Source organism: Nerophis ophidion, linkage group LG20 (genome assembly GCF_033978795.1).
Source record: "Nerophis ophidion isolate RoL-2023_Sa linkage group LG20, RoL_Noph_v1.0, whole genome shotgun sequence".
Classification (NCBI taxonomy): Eukaryota; Metazoa; Chordata; class Actinopteri; order Syngnathiformes; family Syngnathidae; genus Nerophis; species Nerophis ophidion.
Genome location: NC_084630.1, coordinates 4,804,290 through 4,823,859, shown reverse-complemented (window position 1 = coordinate 4,823,859; position 19,570 = coordinate 4,804,290). Strand labels below are relative to the sequence as shown.

At 41.3% G+C, this 19,570-nt stretch overlaps 1 protein-coding gene across 3 annotated transcripts in view; it reads left to right on the top strand.

Annotated features, from left to right (window-relative positions):
- helz (helicase with zinc finger) overlaps positions 1 to 19,570 on the top strand; it is a 143,022-nt gene that overhangs the window by 117,312 nt on the left and 6,140 nt on the right. For 2 of the 3 annotated variants that reach the window (XM_061880349.1, XM_061880350.1), the window contains exons 25-32: positions 1,965 to 2,010; positions 4,310 to 4,497; positions 8,806 to 9,010; positions 9,097 to 9,179; positions 9,269 to 9,773; positions 12,239 to 12,497; positions 14,439 to 15,135; positions 18,944 to 19,211. In XM_061880349.1, the coding sequence (XP_061736333.1) occupies positions 1,965 to 2,010; positions 4,310 to 4,497; positions 8,806 to 9,010; positions 9,097 to 9,179; positions 9,269 to 9,773; positions 12,239 to 12,497; positions 14,439 to 15,135; positions 18,944 to 19,211 (2,251 nt within the window). The remainder of the gene's footprint in view (positions 1 to 1,964; positions 2,011 to 4,309; positions 4,498 to 8,805; positions 9,011 to 9,096; positions 9,180 to 9,268; positions 9,774 to 12,238; positions 12,498 to 14,438; positions 15,136 to 18,943; positions 19,212 to 19,570) is intronic. The other variant, XM_061880351.1, reaches the window with a different exon arrangement.

The window sequence follows — 19,570 nt, the reverse complement described above, 5'->3', positions numbered from 1 at the left end:
CCAGCGTCATCTCACAAGACCCTCGGGTGCCGTGAATGTCAATCAAGCAAGCGACGGAATTTGCCGCCAATGTTTTTCTTGTAAAGTGTATGGAAGCTGGATGAATTAGATGCCAAAAACCAACCACTTTCATGTGGTATTGTACAGAAAGGACAACTTTTTTTCTCCTCCATTTGAAAATGTGGGCGTTATCATCATTACTGTCTGATTCCAATCAATGCAAGTCATCAGAATCAGGTAATACACCAACTTATATTCTTGTCTTTGTGAAAGAAAGACATCTATATGTGTTACACATGCTTGTATTATCATTAAACACATTTAACTTGTTTACAAAAATGTCTCTTTCATAAATAAATAAATATAAATGATATATATAAATGAGGTAGATCCCCTCGAGTTGGTCAATTGAAAAGTAGCTTGCCTGCAGAAAAAGTGTGGGCACCCCTGCCCTACAGTCTTAATACCGTAATATTGGTTCATCCTATGGTCACATATTGAATGCGAGTCAGCTTACGTCAGTGCTGGCTGGATGTAGTAAAATCAGCTGTTCACCTGACGGGTCTTTTTCCGTGTGACAAAGAGGATAAACGGGGAAGTCCTTCAGCTGCCGCATTGTTTTATCTTATAATGTGTTACTGCCTCTGCACATGTCAATGTTCAGTCTTCTATATATAAATCAACACAATATCAGTACTTTGGAGCAATGTTCACGGACTGTAGTATTTGGCTTGTTGGCTTCCCGTCGCATGCGATGGTCGTGGTTGAGGGAAAATGTTTTTTATGTTGGATGCTAGAAAATGTCCGATGCTTTGCAACAGTCCGCATTAATGCATTATTGCAGCTCCAAAATGTTTGTGCACGTCGTGATGCGAGTTTGCGAGACGAGTGGCTGAAGGTTGCAGCTAGAGATGTCCGATACTCCGATATTGTCCAGCTCTTAATTACAGATACCGATATCAACTGATACATACAGTCGTGGAATTAACACATTATTATGCTTAACTTTGTTGTGATGCCCCGCTTGATGCATTAAACAATGTAACAAGGTTTTCCAAAATAAATCAACTCAAGTTATGGAAAAAATGCCAACTTGGCATTATTGAAGTCACAAAGTGCATTATTTTTTTTTTAACATGCCTCAAAACAGCAGCTTGGAATGTGGGACATGCTCTCCCTGAGAGAGCATGAGGTGGATGAGATGAGCGGAGTTGAAGTGGGGCAGGGGTTAGAGGTAGCGGGAGGTGTATATTGTAGCGTCCCAGAAGAGTTAGTGCTGCAAGGGGTTCTGGGTATTTGTTCTGTTTTGTTTGTTGTTACGGTGCGGATGTTCTCCCGAAATCTGTTTGTCATTCTTGTTGGGTGTGGGTTCACAGTGTGGCGCATATTTGTAACAGTGTTAAAGTTGTTTATACGGTCGCCCTTAGTGTGACCTGTATGGCGTTGACCAAGTATGCTTTGCATTCACTTGTGTGTGTTAAAATCTGCATATATTATGTGACTGGGCCGGCACGCAAAGGCAGTGCCTTTAAGGTTTATTGGCGTTCTGTATTTCTCTCTATGTCCGTGTACACAGCGGCGTTTTAAAAAGTCATACATTTTACTTTTTGGAACCGATGCCGATAATTTTGAAACCGATACCGATAATTTCCGATATTACATTTTAGAGCATTTATCGGCCGATATCAGACATCTGTAGTTGCGTCCATTTTTGCGGCCAATATCGACAGCGGTGGGATGAGGGGCTGAAGAGAGTTAAGGAGTTAAAATGCGTGCCTGTTGGTCACTCTCCGGGTTGGGGTAGTCACTGATGTGTCACGATAATTATATTTTTGAAATATTTTCGGGGTCGATCGGTCGGGTCCCAGAGATCGAATGGTCGATAGCGATTGACAGGTTGGTGACCCCTTCTTTAGGCTTCAAAATCATTCTCTTTTCCTAATGATCATTTCTAAATCTTTCAGGGCAAACATGCGAACCAAACAGAACACCTTCCACCTGAAGGATACGGTGAGTGCTCATTTTCTTTGTTTTTTTTTTACAGCGAGTTCTCCTTTTGCTACAGTGAAAACTTATGGTTACTGCCGACATGTTAGATCTACAGGAGGAAGTAAAAAAAATAGAATTTTGTTTAAAAAAACATTAATTTCAATTCTACGAAACTACTTATTTGATACAAACTCATGCCGTACAGAGTGAAATATGGCCCAAAAAAAAAATATTTTGATGATCATAGTTAAGTTTTTGAAAACCTCAAATTTTCTGACATTTTCAATTTGATGTTTTCATAAACTGTAAGCCACAATTGATTGATTGATTGATTGATATATTTTTATTTAAAATATGCAAAACAATAAGAACAAGCATGATCCAATACAGTGCTATAGCCTTAACGGCTATTATAACAAAATGAAAACAATGGAGAATAAAAAAAACAAATGAGCATTCGACTTTTTTTTTTTTTACATATTTGAAAAGGAGTGAGAAGAAGTATACACTTATTTAATCCCACCCCTTTTCTTTAAATCATAAATTACTCTGAGCTCGAACTTCCTTGTTCACTCTATGTACAAACTTAATGAACTTGTATATAAATAAATGATAAATATATACATACATATGCACACTACACACATACATAGCCACGCCGTTACCACAAGTGCTCATGGAAATAGTATCATGAAAAAAAAACAGCAGTACCAGTGCCTCAATGGGCAGCCCCTAACTCTTTTGTAACACAAGAAACCCAATATCAAAGCCCTTCTTCATCTCTGTACCTCTGGAATACCATGTACCTAAACTTCTTTTTAAACTGGTTTAATCATCAAACTTATATCAAAATAAGTCTTAAAACATATTTTAAGTTGCATGGTATGAGTAAGTCACATTAATTCCACCTTGTAAATGTAATTGCTGCTATAGAAGCCATGTTTTGAGTTTTCACCTGTATGTTGCAGAAACATAACAATGCAACAAAGCAATGCAGCCTCTGCACATGTCAATGTTCAGTCTTCTGTATATAATTCAACACAATCTCAGTACTTTGGAGCAATGTTCACAGACTGTAGCATTTGGCTCGTTCGCTTCCTGTCGCATGCGAGCAATGATGGTCGTGGTTGAGGGAAGAGGTATTTTATGTTGGATGCTAAATATCCCATGCGTTGCAACACATACATAACATTACCTATATACAGAAGAGTCAGTGACCTGATACCAAACAGTCAGCGGATTCTAACAGCAGCTCAAAGCTACATTAAACAGACAAAGTCCCATTCAGGATTTAATTTCAGGTGTGGTTTATCCATCCATCCATCCATCTTCTTCTGCTTATCCGAGGTCGGGTCGCGGGGGCAACAACCTAAGCAGGGAAACCCAGACTTCCCTCTCCCCAGCCACTTCGTCTAGCTCTTTCCGGGGGATCCCGAAGCGTTCCCAGGCCAGCCGGGAGACATAGTCTTCCCAACGTGTCCTGGGTCTTCCCCGTGGCCTCCTACCGGTTGGACGTGCCCTAAACACCTCCCTAGGGAGGCGTTCGGGTGGCATCCTGACCAGATGCCCGAACCACCTCATCTGGCTCCTCCCCATGTGGAGGAGCAGCGGCTTTACTTTGAGTTCCTCCCGGATGACAGAGCTTCTCACCCTATCTCTAAGGGAGAGACCTGGAAACTCATTTCGGCCGCTTGTACCCGTGATCTTATCCTTTCGGTCATGACCCAAAGCTCATGACCATAGGTGAGGATGGGAACGTAGATCGACCGGTAAATTGAGAGCTTTGCCTTCCGGCTCAGCTCCTTCTTCACCACAACGGATCGGTACAACGTCCGCATTACTGAAGACGCCGCACCGATCCGCCTGTCGATCTCACGATCCACTCTTCCCTCACTCGTGAACAAGACTCCTAGGTACCTGAACTCCTCCACTTGGGGCAGGGTCTCCTCCCCAACCCGGGTGTGGTTTAGTTGCGATGAAATCTCACGTGTTTGCTGTGACAGTGTGGTTCAGGTAAGAATGCTATAATCCAAACTCTGTTACGCACAAAACAAACCGACCGAGACTGCTTCGTGATGTTGACTGGGATGAAATGTGGTGGGTTTCTTAGGTACATCAGACTGTATAAAATAAATGTTTACGTTGTCCTTAATACTGCATCAAAAAAATATCAATATTCACAAAATCTCTGTAACACATAGTTTAATATGTCCACCCCAGGGTAGAACAAACATGTGACAAATGGCAGACATGCAATTCAGTCTGTTTGGCAATTTTAATCCCCATATAAGAAGTATTTGCTGCTCATTTCTCATTCCAGTCCAGCCCAGCCCAGCTGTTCTCATGGGAAACCCAATCCAGGCATTTACACCACCCGTGGGTGGTGCCTCAGCTGGCATTGGCAAGTCACCCAGTCCTGTTCAAAGGATAGACCCTCACACAGGCGCCAGCATCCTTTACGTTCCGGCGGTATATGGTGGAAATATGGTCATGCCCATGCCGCTGCCTGTAAGTTTTCTGCTTCTGTTGACACACCAGAAACATAATGAAACATTCACATACGGTGGTACCTCAATTTACGGGCATATTATTACATCCACTACTGAGCTCGTTACTCAAAACCTTTGTAACTTAAATTGCCGGCCTTAATATAGCCATGGCCTTGCGCCATGATCATTTACATTTAGGGGAAACCCTAGCTTGACCGTACTGTTTGTTGGGTCAGGACTAGAACAAACTGAAACATGTCAAACACCACATCTGCAGCTTCTCTATATTATTTATGCATACATTCTGGCTGTTAGGAGGTTTGTGGTTGCATGCTGTGGACACTAGTTGACATGCATGGACTATGGACTGGACTCTCACTGTTAGATCCACTATGTACTGGACTCTCACTATTATGTTAGATCCACTATGTACTGGACTCTCGCAATGTTATGCTAGATCCACTATGGACTGGACTCTCACTATTATGTTAGATCCACTATGAACTGGACTCTCACAATATTATGCTAGATCCACTATGGACTGGACTCTCACTATTATGTTAGATCCACTATGAACTGGACTCTCACTATTATGTTGGATCCACTATGGACTGGGCTCTCACAGTATTATGTTAGATCCACTATGGACTGGACTCTCACAGTATTATGTTAGATCCACTATGGACTGGACTCTCACAGTATTATGTTAGATCCACTATGGACTGGACTCTCACTATTATATTAGATCCACTATGAACTGGACTCTCACAATATTATGCTAGATCCACTATGGACTGGACTCTCACTATTATGTTAGATCCACTATGAACTGGACTCTCACTATTATGTTGGATCCACTATGGACTGGACTCTCACTATTATGTTGGATCCACTATGGACTGGGCTCTCACAGTATTATGTTAGATCCACTATGGACTGGACTCTCACAGTATTATGTTAGATCCACTATGGACTGGACTCTCACAATATTATGCTAGATCCACCATGGACTGGACTCTCACTATTATGTTGGATCCACTATGGAGTAGACTCTCACAATGTTATGCTAGATCCACTGTGGACTGGACTCTCACTATTATGTTAGATCCACTATGGACTGGACTTTCACAATATTATGCTAGATCCACTATGGACTGGACTCTCACTATTATGTTAGATCCACTATGGTCTGGACTCTCACTATTATGTTAGATCCACTGTGAACTGGACTCTCACAATATTATGCTAGATCCACTATGGACTGGACTCTCACAATTATGTTAGATCCACTATGAACTGGACTCTCACAATATTAGGCTAGATCCACTATGGACTGGACTCTCACTATTATGTTAGATCCACTATGAACTGGACTCTCACAATATTATGCTAGATCCACTATGGACTGGACTCTCACTATTATGTTGGATCCACTATGAACTGGACTCTCACTATTATGTTAGATCCACTATGGACTGGACTCTCACTATTATGTTAGATCCACTATGAACTGGACTCTCACAATATTATGCTAGATCCACTATGGACTGGACTCTCACAATTGTGTTAGATCCACTATGAACTGGACTCTCACAATATTATGCTAGATCCACTATGGACTGGACTCTCACTATTATGTTAGATCCACTATGAACTGGACTCTCACAATATTATGCTAGATCCACTATGGACTGGAATATCACTATTATGTTAGATCCACTATGAACTGGACTCTCACAATATTATGCTAGATCCACTATGGACTGGACTCTCACTATTATGTTAGATCCACTATGAACTGGACTCTCACAATATTATGCTAGATCCACTATGGACTGGACTCTCACTATTATGTTAGATCCACTATGAACTGGACTCTCACAATATTATGCTAGATCCACTATGGACTGGACTCTCACAATTATGTTAGATCCACTATGAACTGGACTCTCACAATATTATGCTAGATCCACTATGGACTGGACTCTCACAATTATGTTAGATCCACTATGAACTGGACTCTCACTATTATGTTAGATCCACTATGAACTGGACTCTCACAATATTATGCTAGATCCACTATGGACTGGACTCTCACTATTATGTTAGATCCACTGTGAACTGGACTCTCACAATATTAGGCTAGATCCACTATGGACTGGACTCTCACAATTATGTTAGATCCACTATGAACTGGACTCTCACAATATTATGCTAGATCCACTATGGACTGGACTCTCACTATTATGTTAGATCCACTATGAACTGGACTCTCACAATATTATGCTAGATCCACTATGGACTGGACTCTCACAATTATGTTAGATCCACTATGAACTGGACTCTCACAATATTATGCTAGATCCACTATGGACTGGAATCTCACTATTATGTTAGATCCACTATGGACTGGACTCTCACAATATTATGCTAGATCCACTATGGACTGGACTCTCACTATTATGTTAGATCCACTATGAACTGGACTCTCACAATATTATGCTAGATCCACTATGGACTGGACTCTCACAATTATGTTAGATCCACTATGAACTGGACTCTCACAATATTATGCTAGATCCACTATGGACTAGACTCTCACAATTATGTTAGATCCACTATGAACTGGACTCTCACAATATTATGCTAGATCCACTATGGACTGGACTCTCACAATTATGTTAGATCCACTATGAACTGGACTCTCACAATATTATGCTAGATCCACTATGGACTGGACTGTCACTATTATGTTAGATCCACAATGAACTGGACTCTCACAATATTATGCTAGATCCACTATGGACTGGACTCTCACAATTATGTTAGATCCACTATGAACTGGACTCTCACAATATTATGCTAGATCCACTATGGACTGGACTCTCACTATTATGTTAGATCCACAATGAACTGGACTCTCACAATATTAGGCTAGATCCACTTGACGTCAATCTGCGGTCCCCTCCAAGTTTTCTCATTGTCCCATTGGGTCGAGTTTTTCCTTGCTCTGATGTGGAATCTAAGCCGAGGATTTTGTTGTGGCTTGTGCAGCCCTTTGAGACACTCGTGATTCAGGGATATGTAAGTAAACGTTGATTGATTGATTGATTGATGCGTTTAATGCAGGGGTGTCCAAAGTGCAGCCCGGGGGCCATTTTTTAACCGTCCTACGGCACATTTTAAAAAAACGATTGAAAAAAATGTAAACATAAAAAGTGGTATAAAAGAGCAAATGTAAAATATAACAAGAACATTTTTCAATGTTTACTCTAATAACACAAAGCTGCCATGCAGGCTGTTTCTTTCTCTAAAAAATAATGGTGAATCCAAATCAATGTCATTATGAATTATTGACCTATTTAAGGCTCTAATTACATCACATTAAATATTCCACTTTGAGATATGTTGCATATTTTGTGTTTGCCATATAAAAACTAAGCTGTTTTTTTAAAGAATGGCCTAAAACGAACAAACAAAAAACATAAACAACAACAAAAATTATAATTGACGGATAGATCTGAAGTTGATCTCGATAGTATTGTGTTAAAAGGAAACAGTAAAAAAAAAAAAACATAATTTATTTTTTAACACTTTAATGAGTAGGACCCTTTTGGATCAGCGTGTTTTGTTTTTAAGTGTCATTGCACAAAAAATAATAGTGGATTAAAATCAATGGTGTTATGACTTGTTGACGTTTTTACGGCTCCAATTATTATATAATCTCAAATATTCAACTTTAAAATTTTATTGGGTGAAAATATTGCATATTTTGTGTTTTTTCCCATAAAAAAACATGGTTTTCTTTGACAAAAAGAGCATACAACTTAAATCTTTAAAAACGTCATATTGACAGATAGACATAAGGTTGATCTAAAGATTTAAAACTTGAATAAAAATAATGATACTGACTAATGAAACATTTTTAACATTTTATTTTTACCAAAACCCTTTGGGGTCCCCGGGATCAAGCCTGAGTGGAGGCCTAAATGTATATTTTTTATACATTTATTGGATTGTTTTTTAAAATAAAGGTCCCCCGCTTGCTTTGATTTTTCAGTGTGCGGCCCTCTGTGGAAAAAGTTTGGACACCCCTGGTTTAATGTTTTGTTTCTCCGATTCAGTTAGTTTGCTTCTACTCCTTTGCACTAACTTTCTCAGTTCTGGTGTGGGGGGCAGGATTGTGTCAAATTAAAGCATAACAAAAAACCGAGAGACTATAAATGACTCGTAAATTAAGGTGCCACTCTAATTGGTATCTAGAAGTTTGTTTTTATATTACAATCCAATGATCATTATTCACCGCTGTGATTTGTATTTTTTGCAGTTGCCTTGGCCAGGTTACCAGAACCGCTTTGCTGTCGACCCACGTATCATGAGCCACCAGGCGGCCATGGCCTACAACTTCAACCTCTTGCAGGCCCAGAATCGAGGCTCCCCAATTACTTGCAGTGGAGTGGCACAACCATCTCCCCTGGGAGTGGGCCAACCGAGCCCCGACACCGATTTACAATCAGACGCAATCAGAAACGGCATGCTTTGATTTTTATTTCTACTGCAAATAACCAGGAACAGGATTGGACAGGAAGATAACTGTGCATGTCGTTGACTAATACAGGCAAATTAGAAGGATGTCCCAAACCAGAGCCAAGTTGTCTTCACACACCAGAGAGAAAAAACACAGAAATGAAGGATAAACAGGCACGTACTTGATGGGGGAATGCATAGAAATATTTGCATTCCTTTTTTTTTTTTTTTTTTCTTTAACTTTTCTTGCATGTTTTCTACAGGGGGATTTTGACTCGGCTCAAAGTCGAACTCCGGAATCACACAATGATGGGATAGCTGGTTTCCCCAACGCACTGCTCCACCGAAAAGATACCCCCGCCGCCCAGAGAGCCCTCAACTACCACCTGGCACCACCCAACCCCGCTTTCCCTGCGCATCCTGTCAGCGGAAGAGCTCTCCCCCCTCAGTGTCCAGTCTCTAGGCTGCCTTACCGGGTCAACCAGCCTCAACATCCAGGGATGGTCCAGCAGAACCAACAGCTTAGTCCTGCCTTCCAAGGTGGAAGCCACAACGCATCCTTCTTCAGCGGTCAAATTGCCCCTCATCGAGCTGTCCAGTCACCTACTCTTGATGGGGCAGAGTCTGGAGGAGTAGAAGAAATGGGTAACTCCATCAGGACTCCAATGGGCCACGTTGGTGGACACCACCCGAATCTGTCACAGCACAACAACAGAGTCAACAGCTTTGGGGAGGACGGACAAGACGGAATTATGGGAGATGGTCTTGGTGAGTTGTTGGGGAAGGGAAATTGTTGAAAAATTGTACTTCCTTCTAGAGAAGCTAGGGGCCACTATATAAGGGAGTACAATCATAGGAGAAACGTTTTCAGAAAACTCTAAAAACTACCCATGTGGAGCAAAAACGTTTTTTCGTCAAAGACTATGGAAATGTATTTAATAGGTGACAAAATATATTACATGGCATTCAATTATAATCAGATTTGAGTTTTGGCTGCAGCGTACGCTGTACTAGCCTGTACAATTCTGCTGAAAATGTGTGTCAACATGTGAAGTGAATTATATTTATATAGCGCTTTTCTCTACTGACTCAAAGCGCGTTATATAGTGAAACCTAATCTAAAGTTACATTTATATAATATCTATGTTACATTTAAACCAACGTGGGTGCAGGTGGGTAAAGTAACGGCAGTGATGGCGGAAGCAGGGATCGAACCTGAAACCCTCAAGTTGCTGGCACGGCCGCCCTACTAACCGAGCTATACCGATTATTTTTGTTTAAAATTTTGTTGTATACAAATCTCACTTTTTTGTACAGAATATATATATATATATATTATTTCACATTATTTATAAAGCAAAACAAGGAAAACAATGACAGCCGAACCAAAAAGAGAAAAAACATTTCACACATTGCCTCATCTTATTACATTGCAGGTGGTGCTGCACCCCATTGCCTAAAATAGTCGAGTACATGTTTCCACATATCTACAAAGTCCTCTGCCCTTCCTTGAATAGTCTAAGACAGTTTTTTTTCAACATGACACAGTTTGTCATTTCCTTTATCCACAGATTTGAATATTTTGGCTAAAATCACCAAGACAAAACCTGCTTGGTTGAGGGTACATGAAATCCAACAATTTTGGACATGGTCTGGCCCACCTAAAATCTCCCTTTTTTTTGTTTTTTTTTAGATTTGTCATTATTTGCTTTTCGTTTTTTATTTTTTGAACTTCTTATGGTCTTTCTGCCATTTTCCATTGGAGGTCCCAGAAAGACTAGGTTAAGTTCACTTGATAACAATGTTTCAAAAATAATCAGAGTCAAAAACATAGCATGCTTGCTCACTCCACAGTAAATTAAAAAATAATCCAAGTCAAAAACATAACATGCTTGCTCACTCCAAAGTAAATTAAAAAATAATCCAAGTCAAAAACATAACATGCTTGCTCACTCCAAAGTAAATTAAAAAATAATCAGTCAAAAACATAGCATGCTCGCTCACTCCACAATAAATTAAAAAATAATCAGTCAAAAACATAGCATGCTCGCTCACTCCACAATAAATTCAAGTGCGTGATAAAGACAAGTGAATATAAATGTGATTTGATTGATGAATGAGCAACGGTCTGTCATGCCAGCAGTCCATGTAAGTCCATAAGTCAGGGGTCGGCAACTTTTACCACCATTTTGACCCGTTTCACAAAATAAAGAAAACAATGGGAGCCACAAAACTCTTAAGAAATTTAAAATGAAATAACACTGCATACAGAGTTTTTTTTAACTTTGTGCTATGTATAAACCAGGGATCTCAGACACGCACCTTAATATGAAACTATAATGATAGTGGGGCCCGCAAGTTTTTTATGAATGCCGCTTGACAGCATCACACTTGCCAACCATCCCAAATATCCTGACAGACTACCAAATGTCAGATCAACCATTCTCGCGAGTATTTGCAGAATTTCCCTCGATTAACAAAAACAAGGGTACCTATGAAGGTGCTGCCTTTGACGCCGTCTACAATACTTAGAATCAGCTTGCCAGCCCAGTCACATGTCGTACGGGGCTACTGCTGACACACGCTAACGATTGCTGTGTTCCACACCCCCGCTCCTGCAGAAAGCGTGCCGACCACGCCCCCCTCCACAATATTATTATATTATATTTTTATGTAATATATATAACACATCCCAACTACCATGTATACTATTACAGTGTATGTAACAGCTGCAGCAAATTAAAAATAAAAAGATTTGAATAAAACCCATTTTATATCTTTGTGTATTTTAGTGTAAATAGTTGAAATAAACAATTTCCCGCTTACCATAACCTTTTTTTTCTAATAAATGGGAGTAATAAACATTGAAGTTGCACTTTTAACGTGTATGCATTAATTAAAATTAATGTGTCCTCTATTGCAGCGGCTGTGCAGAAACTACGTCCGCGTATTCAAAGTTTCTGGTTTTACCAATTTGTATGAGTTCCATCCATTGAACGATCAATCAAAGCAACAGAATATGAGTCGAATTAATCAGTGCAGCACTCTATCAACTTTAATGGTCAACCTTGACATTAATTGTGCCATTTGATGTACTCTAGTGGAAATAATGCTATGTTTAAGGTTTAATTTAATACATTCTGTAAATTTTATGTGCATTTTTGACCATCACAAATGTTTAAGGTTTATCATAAATTTGCATTTTGTAACTAATGTTCTTTTTGGCTATTTAGACCTTCGGGGCCCCTTGGCTCTTGAGGTCCTGAACCAACAGCAGCAGCAGGCCACCAGGCTCGGGCAGTGGAGTGAAGCAGCAGGCCCTTTCCTGCAGGGTGGCGTTGCCTTCCCAATGCCCCAGCAAATCCCGCACCTTGCCCAGCCTGGCATGGCTCGCTTTTCCCATCAGATGCTCCGCACAGCCAACTGGGGTCTGAGTGCCAACGTGGATGATGAAGCTGGTTCTGCCGCGTCCACTGGACCACCTTTCAACAGGTCAGTAAGACAATGTGGCCTAATTGTAAGATGTCAAAATGACTGATTGATCAATATTGTGTATTACCATACCATACCAACTTTATTTATAAATCCCTTTAAAAACAAGCATAGTTGAAGAAAAAAGGTCTGTACACCACAAAGAAATAGAGGCAAATGACTAGAGTTGTCCTGATCCGATATTTGGATCAGATCGGCCGCCGATATTTGCCCAAAAAATGCGTATCCGCAAGGCATGGGAAAATGCCGATCCAGATCCAGTTTTTTGAAAAAAACGCCAGTCCGTGTTTTTCAACGCACCGGTTTAAATAATACATTCCACTCTTCAGCTGCTCCCTACGCTCCGTTCCGCATTTTCCAGCACACCTTAAACACATCCACAGGTCTGTTTTCCAACCGTTAAGACGGCCGTGTGAATTAAAAGTTACGGTAAAAATGTCAGCTGTGTAGGATTATTTAACCCTACAAAACGAAAAAGATGAAGAGGTGGAGTGCAACACATGCCACAATAAACTCAAGCGTGTTGGTAAAGTTTTAAGACATTTTAATGACACTTGAGAGTGAGAGGCTTTTTAGCACTCATCATTAATGAACACAGGAACAGGCTGACACCTGAGGATCTTGAAGTGCTCGTCTTTGTTAGAAAGAATCTCCCCATTATGCTTGGACTTCAATTGTTTGCCTCCCCTGACTGGGGCAAACAATTGAAAGGAGTGTGAAGATAGTTTTTTGTTTTTTTAAATTAAATTTACACTTGTTTAAGAGCAAGTATTTATGCCGAGTTATAGACACTTTATCCCACTCAGGTTGTTTGTGTGTTTTGCTTTTTTTAATAATGTTTAAAGTATTATTTGCACTTTATACTGTTCACTTTTTTTTACTGTTTAATGATGGCATCTCTGTTTGTCAGGTATAATTTTTTCTATTTTGTGTTTATCATTGAATACCAACCATTGTGTATTATTCCAACTCACCTAATTCATCTGGCTAGTTGTTATCAAGAGTACTAAAACCCTTTTTAACATGAATCTGACAACTAAGTAGGCTAAATAACGCTAAACTTTAATACATGCTCGGATAGGCCAGTATCGGCATCGGATTGGAAGTGCAAAAACAATATCGGTATCGGATTGGAAGTGCAAAAACCTGGATCGGGACATCCCTACAAAGGACAGACTAAAAAATAACATTTGAAACAGAAGTAAAATACACACTGAAAAAGCAAATACAAATTACCCTAAGAACAATTTGTTGGTTAAAAAGTTAAAAACGTAAAAGTTAAAAAGTTTAAAGTCTCATGCTGGGTTAAAAGCCAGTGAATAAAAATGGGTGTTAAGAAGGGTCTTAAAAATAGCCAAAGAAGGGGCCTGTCTCACATGGAGAGGGAGATCATTCCAGAGTTTGGGACCTGCAACAGAGAAGGCTCTGTCCCCTTTAAGCTTGCGCTTTGATTTGGGTACCTCCAGCCGATCAGCTGACCTGAGGGACCGGGTGGGGGCATAGAGGTGGAGCAGCTCAGAGAGGTCTGGTGGGGCAAGACCACGTAAGGATTTAAAAACAAGTAAGATGATTTTAAAACGGACTCTAAAAGACAGGCAGCCAGTGGAGGGAAGCTAAAACAGGAGTAACATGCTCTCTTTTTCTTGTGTTGGTTAAAAGCCGGGCAGCTGCATTTTGGGCCAGCTGCAGACACTAGAGGGAGGATTGACTAATTCCAAAATACAAAGATTTACAGAAATCCAGCCGAGATGTGATAAAGGCATGAATTAGTGTCTCAAACTGTTGCCTAGAATGAAGGTGTTTAACCTTGGCCAGCTGAGGTAAATCAAAAAGCTAGCTTTCACCACTGTGCCAATTTGACGGTCCAATTTAAAATGAATGCTTTTGCTATTTAGCGTTTTACTTGTGAAGGCCACCTTTAAACACATTTTCATTTGCCAGATACACGGGCCTCCTGAGAGAGATCCCCTTGCAGGAGCCGCCTGAAGCAAGTGAAATTCAACCCCCTCCTCAATCTCGCCTCCTTCAGTATCGCCAGTCCCGTCCCTCGGGTGACCCTTCGTCTCCGTTAGCTGCCGCTTCGAATCACGCAGGTCCGTATCCATCTGGGCCTTACTCGCACGAAAGCAGCCGCGATCATCTGAACAACAACCTTGTCAACGCCGCAGCTCTGCAGCAGCAACCTGTTGGAAACCCCCTTTATAATAGCAGCTGCTACCCACATCAGACACAAGCCCACCCTGCCAGCCCCCCTGCATCCCAGGTCAAATACCTTCTGCAGGAGGCCCAGTGGTCTCAGACAGGAGGTTCATCTGTGAGCCCGCCTCAGCAGAATCACCTTGTAGGCAACCAGGGACATGGCCTTCCATACGGACTGCCCATCATTGCTCAACCTAGCAGGCATGAGCAAGTTCATTTGATGCAGCTTCACCATCACCAGCAGCAGCAGCAGCACCAACATCATCATCATCATCAACAACAACAACAACAACAGCAGCAGCAGCAGCACCACCACCATCAGCAGCAACAAACGCAGCAGCAGCAGCAGCAACAACCTCAGCAAAGTCAAGACCAGGAGTCCTACCACTCCCTGTCCCCTAGATCATCCGCGACCACTGCTCTGCACAGTGTAGACGAGGTGGGTGTGACATCTATTTACTGTACTCAACTCTTACTTTAGTGACAACAGATGTCATTATGATATATTTAGGAGTGTCAAATTATCGGGCAGCTCGGTGGCACAGAAGTTAGTGCATATGCCTCACAATACGAAGGTCCTGTGTTCAATCCCCGCGACTGCGTGGGTTCCCTCTGGTTTCCTCCCACTTCCAAAGACATGCACCTGGGGATAGGTTGATTGGCAACACTAAATGGGCCCTAGTGTGTGAATGTTGGCCCTGTGATGAGGTGGCGACTTGTCCAGGGTGTATCCCTGCCTTCCGCCCGAATGCAGCTGAGATAGGCTCCAGCAACCCTGAACGGGACAAGCGGTAGAAATGGACGGATCACAATTATTAAGTGCTTTTATTCATCCATCCATCCATTTTCTACCGCTTATTCCCTTTTGGGGTCGCGGGGGGCGCTGGCGCCTATCTCAGCTACAATCGGGCGGAAGGCGGGGTACACCCTGGACAAGTCGCCACCTCATCGCAGGGCCAACACAGATAGACAGACAACATTCACACTCACATTCACACACTAGGGCCCATTTAGTGTTGCCAATCTACCTATCCCCAGGTGCATGTCTTTGGAAGTGGGAGGAAGCCGGAGTACCCGGAGGGAACCCACGCATTCACGGGGAGAACATGCAAACTCCACACAGAAAGATCCCGAGCCTGGATTTGAACCCAGGACTGCAGGAACTTCGTATTGTGAGGCAGACGCACTAACCCCTCTGCCACCGTGAAGCCCCCGCTTTTATTCAGCGTGTTGTTTTTAAATCATATTTTGAATCTCCAACGCAACTTGTCTTTTTATCTCACTCTCTTCTTGCATTTGACTGAGAGTGATAACTCGGGTTGCAGGAATATTCAAAGTCGGAAACTTTCCTTGGGAATAAACATTGAACGCAACATGCTAGTTCTTGCAGCATGATTATTAGCTAAAACAACCTGATTTAATGCAAATTCAGTTGAATTTCAACCCTACACTGTGCATTCCTCCATCACATGTGCAGAGCATTCTTCCATCACATGCACAGATAATTCCCAGCATGCTACACACTACAGCAGGGCTATTGAGGCCACACTAGTATTTGAGCCCAGGGACTTCATCCAGTCAGGTACATTTTGGGGTAAATATATTTGATCTATGGTATTTAAGTTTAATAGAGGTGTAATTGCTTGTTACTGTATGACTGTAGACTACTCCAGCAGACTTCCTCTCAATCCAGCTAGCTGTTCCTGTACTTGTTAAATGATTTTGGGGCCAATATCTGCAGCTAGCTAGGTTTATGAACCACCACAGTCTTGTAATGAACCGAAAATATTTCTCCGTTAGCCGTGATGCTAATTTTCTCTATGTTAAATCCCATTCATTTATGCTGACAACTTTAGCGATCCGGATTTACCTTTTTTGTGATCTGTAAACTTCAACTAGCAAATAATGTACTGCTAGCCATTCTGTTGTCATACAAGAATGTAGGTCATAGTTGGATTTAGCATGCAGATTGAGTGTTCATGTATTCATCTAGCCTTTTTCTATTCATTTGTCCATCAGTAAAATATTTTTAAAGACTACTCCAATTGTTTAGCTGACTATTTATATCGGTGTGTGGCATTGCATTAGTGTTTTACAAGCTTCTCATCTTACTCTACAGACTAAGATGGACGGTGTCCAACTTTGAATAATCAAAAAATGGTCAAAATTTCCAAACTTCTCAAGCTTAACTTCCCGTGGTAAATTTCCGGACATTTACCGGAAACTTCCCACCCCTTTTTCAACGCTAGTTATAAAACTACCGCCATGCGGCACAAAAATAGTATGTTGCCATTGTGAAAAAGAGGTCTCACTTGGCGGTTTTAAAGGAGAACTGTACACTTTGAGGGATTTTGCCTATCATTCACAATCCTTATTTGAGACAAGAACACACGTTTTGATATTTTAATGCATTCGAACTCTTAAATAGACACTAGCAAAAGTCAGCTCACAATGCAGCTAATTGGAGTTGCTTCCTTCTGCCTTTAAAGCGCTCTAAAAACATCCAAAACCCTCCATTAACGTGTTATATACACAATGTAAGTGCATATGTAATGTAGTGACAGACACATTCATAATAACATATTTACGTTCTTTGCTTATATAAAGCATACGGCGGCGTATTAAGTTTGCAGTTGCAGAATGCATTACAAAATGTACTTTTCTCTTCAACAACACTACTCATGGCAGACCCCACAAGAGCCAACGACGATTACTTAAGGACAAATTATGATACAGAATTTTGTTTTTTTTAGCCTGTTTAGCAGAACATTGATTGATTGATTGAGACTTTTATTAGTAGATTGCACAGTACAGTACATATTCTGTACAATTGAGCTCTAAATGGTAACACCCGAATAAGTTGTTCAACTTAGACTCTCACGCCGTACCTTCCGTCAAAACTCTAAAGGCCGACTGCACATTTCCTATCTTCACAATAAAAGCTCTGCTTCATACTGCCTGCGCTAACTAAATACAGAGTCTCGGAAAACTGGCGTGCACAAGCGATCCCTCAGAAAGCTGGCGTGCACATCACTTGTGCACGCCAGCTTTCCGAGACTCTTATTTTGTTAGCGCAGGCAGCATGAAGCAGGGCTTTTATTGTGAAGATAGGAAATGTGCAGTCGGCCTTTAGAGTTTTGACGGAAGGGACGGCGCGAAAGTCTGTTGAAATAAAAAGTGTTTCTCGCCTTCCTCTCTGTCATTTTTTCATAATAATGAACTGGCAGCAGCCAGCGTCATCTCACAAGACCCTCGGGTGCCGTGAATGTCAATCAAGCAAGCTACGGAATTTGCCGCCAATGTTTTTCTTGTAAAGTGTATGGAAGCTGGATGAATTAGATGCCAAAAAGCAACCACTTTCATGTGGTATTGTACAGAAAGGACAACTTTTTTTTCTCCTCCATTTGAAAATGTGGGCGTTATCATCATTACTGTCTGATTCCAATCAATGCAAGTCATCAGAATCAGGTAATACACCAACTTATATTCTTGTCTTTGTGAAAGAAAGACATCTATATGTGTTACACATGCTTGTATTATCATTAAACACATTTAACTTGTTTACAAAAATGTCTCTTTCATAAATAAATAAATAAATATAAATGATATATATAAATGAGGTAGATCCCCTCGAGTTGGTCAATTGAAAAGTAGCTCGCCTGCAGAAAAAGTGTGGGCACCCCTGCTCTACACATTCTGTAAGAGGCACCGATACCAGTGTTTCCATATATACGATTGGTACCTAACAGAACTACACGTAGGATTGGTTATCTGGATAATAAAGTAAAGTTAAAGTATCACTAGGTTTGGTGAAATTACCCCCTTGGAGGTGAGGTGAGGGGAGCAGTGAGCAGCAGCGGTGGCCACGCTCTGGAATCATTTTGGTGATTTAACCGCCAATTCCAACCCTTGATGCTGAGTGCCAAGCAGGGAGGTAATGGGTCCCATTTTTATAGTCTTTGGTTTGTATAAAAAGATCATTCTCGGACCCCTGCAGTCTACATATAAACTTAAACATCAGTTTTCTCAGTGTAAAGTTAAAAATGTTTATCTCTAAATCACAAAAAAGCTTGCTGCCACTACTTACCTGGGATTTCCGAGCAGGATTCTGAGACATTCGTTATATGCAAAATGTTTTAACCTCACCCAGTGGTGCCACTGTGCTGTTATGTTTGGATCTCTGCATATTACCTTTGCCTGCTTTTACATCTGGGTCTCCATTTTCTATCTTCTGTCTTTGTGTACAGTATGAACCCAGAGGTCCGGGTCGGCCCCTCTATCAACGTCGCATTTCCTCCAGCTACCCAGACGACCCCTCCCCCGCCAATGCCCACAACGCCATGTCCCAGCAGCCCCAGGAACACCCCCATCCGCACATGCAGCCGCAGCACCCGCATGCTCCCTATGGTTACCCCTCCCATGAGGTCTGGCCCAGTAACGGCAGTGGTCCCGGTCAGTTCCAGAACATTCCGTGTAACGGAGGGGGGACCCTCGCTCATCATCGAGAGCTTTTAGGTAGGGACAAGCCAGAGGAGTACAGTATTGTTGTCGTCTTGAGTTACGTATTTTCCGGTCTATAAGCCGCTACCTTTTCCTCCAAGCTTTAAACCCTGATTCTTATACAAAGGTGTGACTAATTTATGGATTTTTATTCACGAACGGCTTACTACAAAGGTGTGTTATTGATTGTGATATGGCGCCATCTTTTAGCCGAATCTGCTAATTATAGAAAGTCTACAATATTTCCTTCTAATTCGGGCCTTGAACCGGAAGTATAAGTACCATTTTGTCTAAAAGTCATCAGTAGCGTTTCTACCCTTATGGATTGTTCATTTTACCTCCATGCAGTGTTTGTATGTTTTATAATATAACTA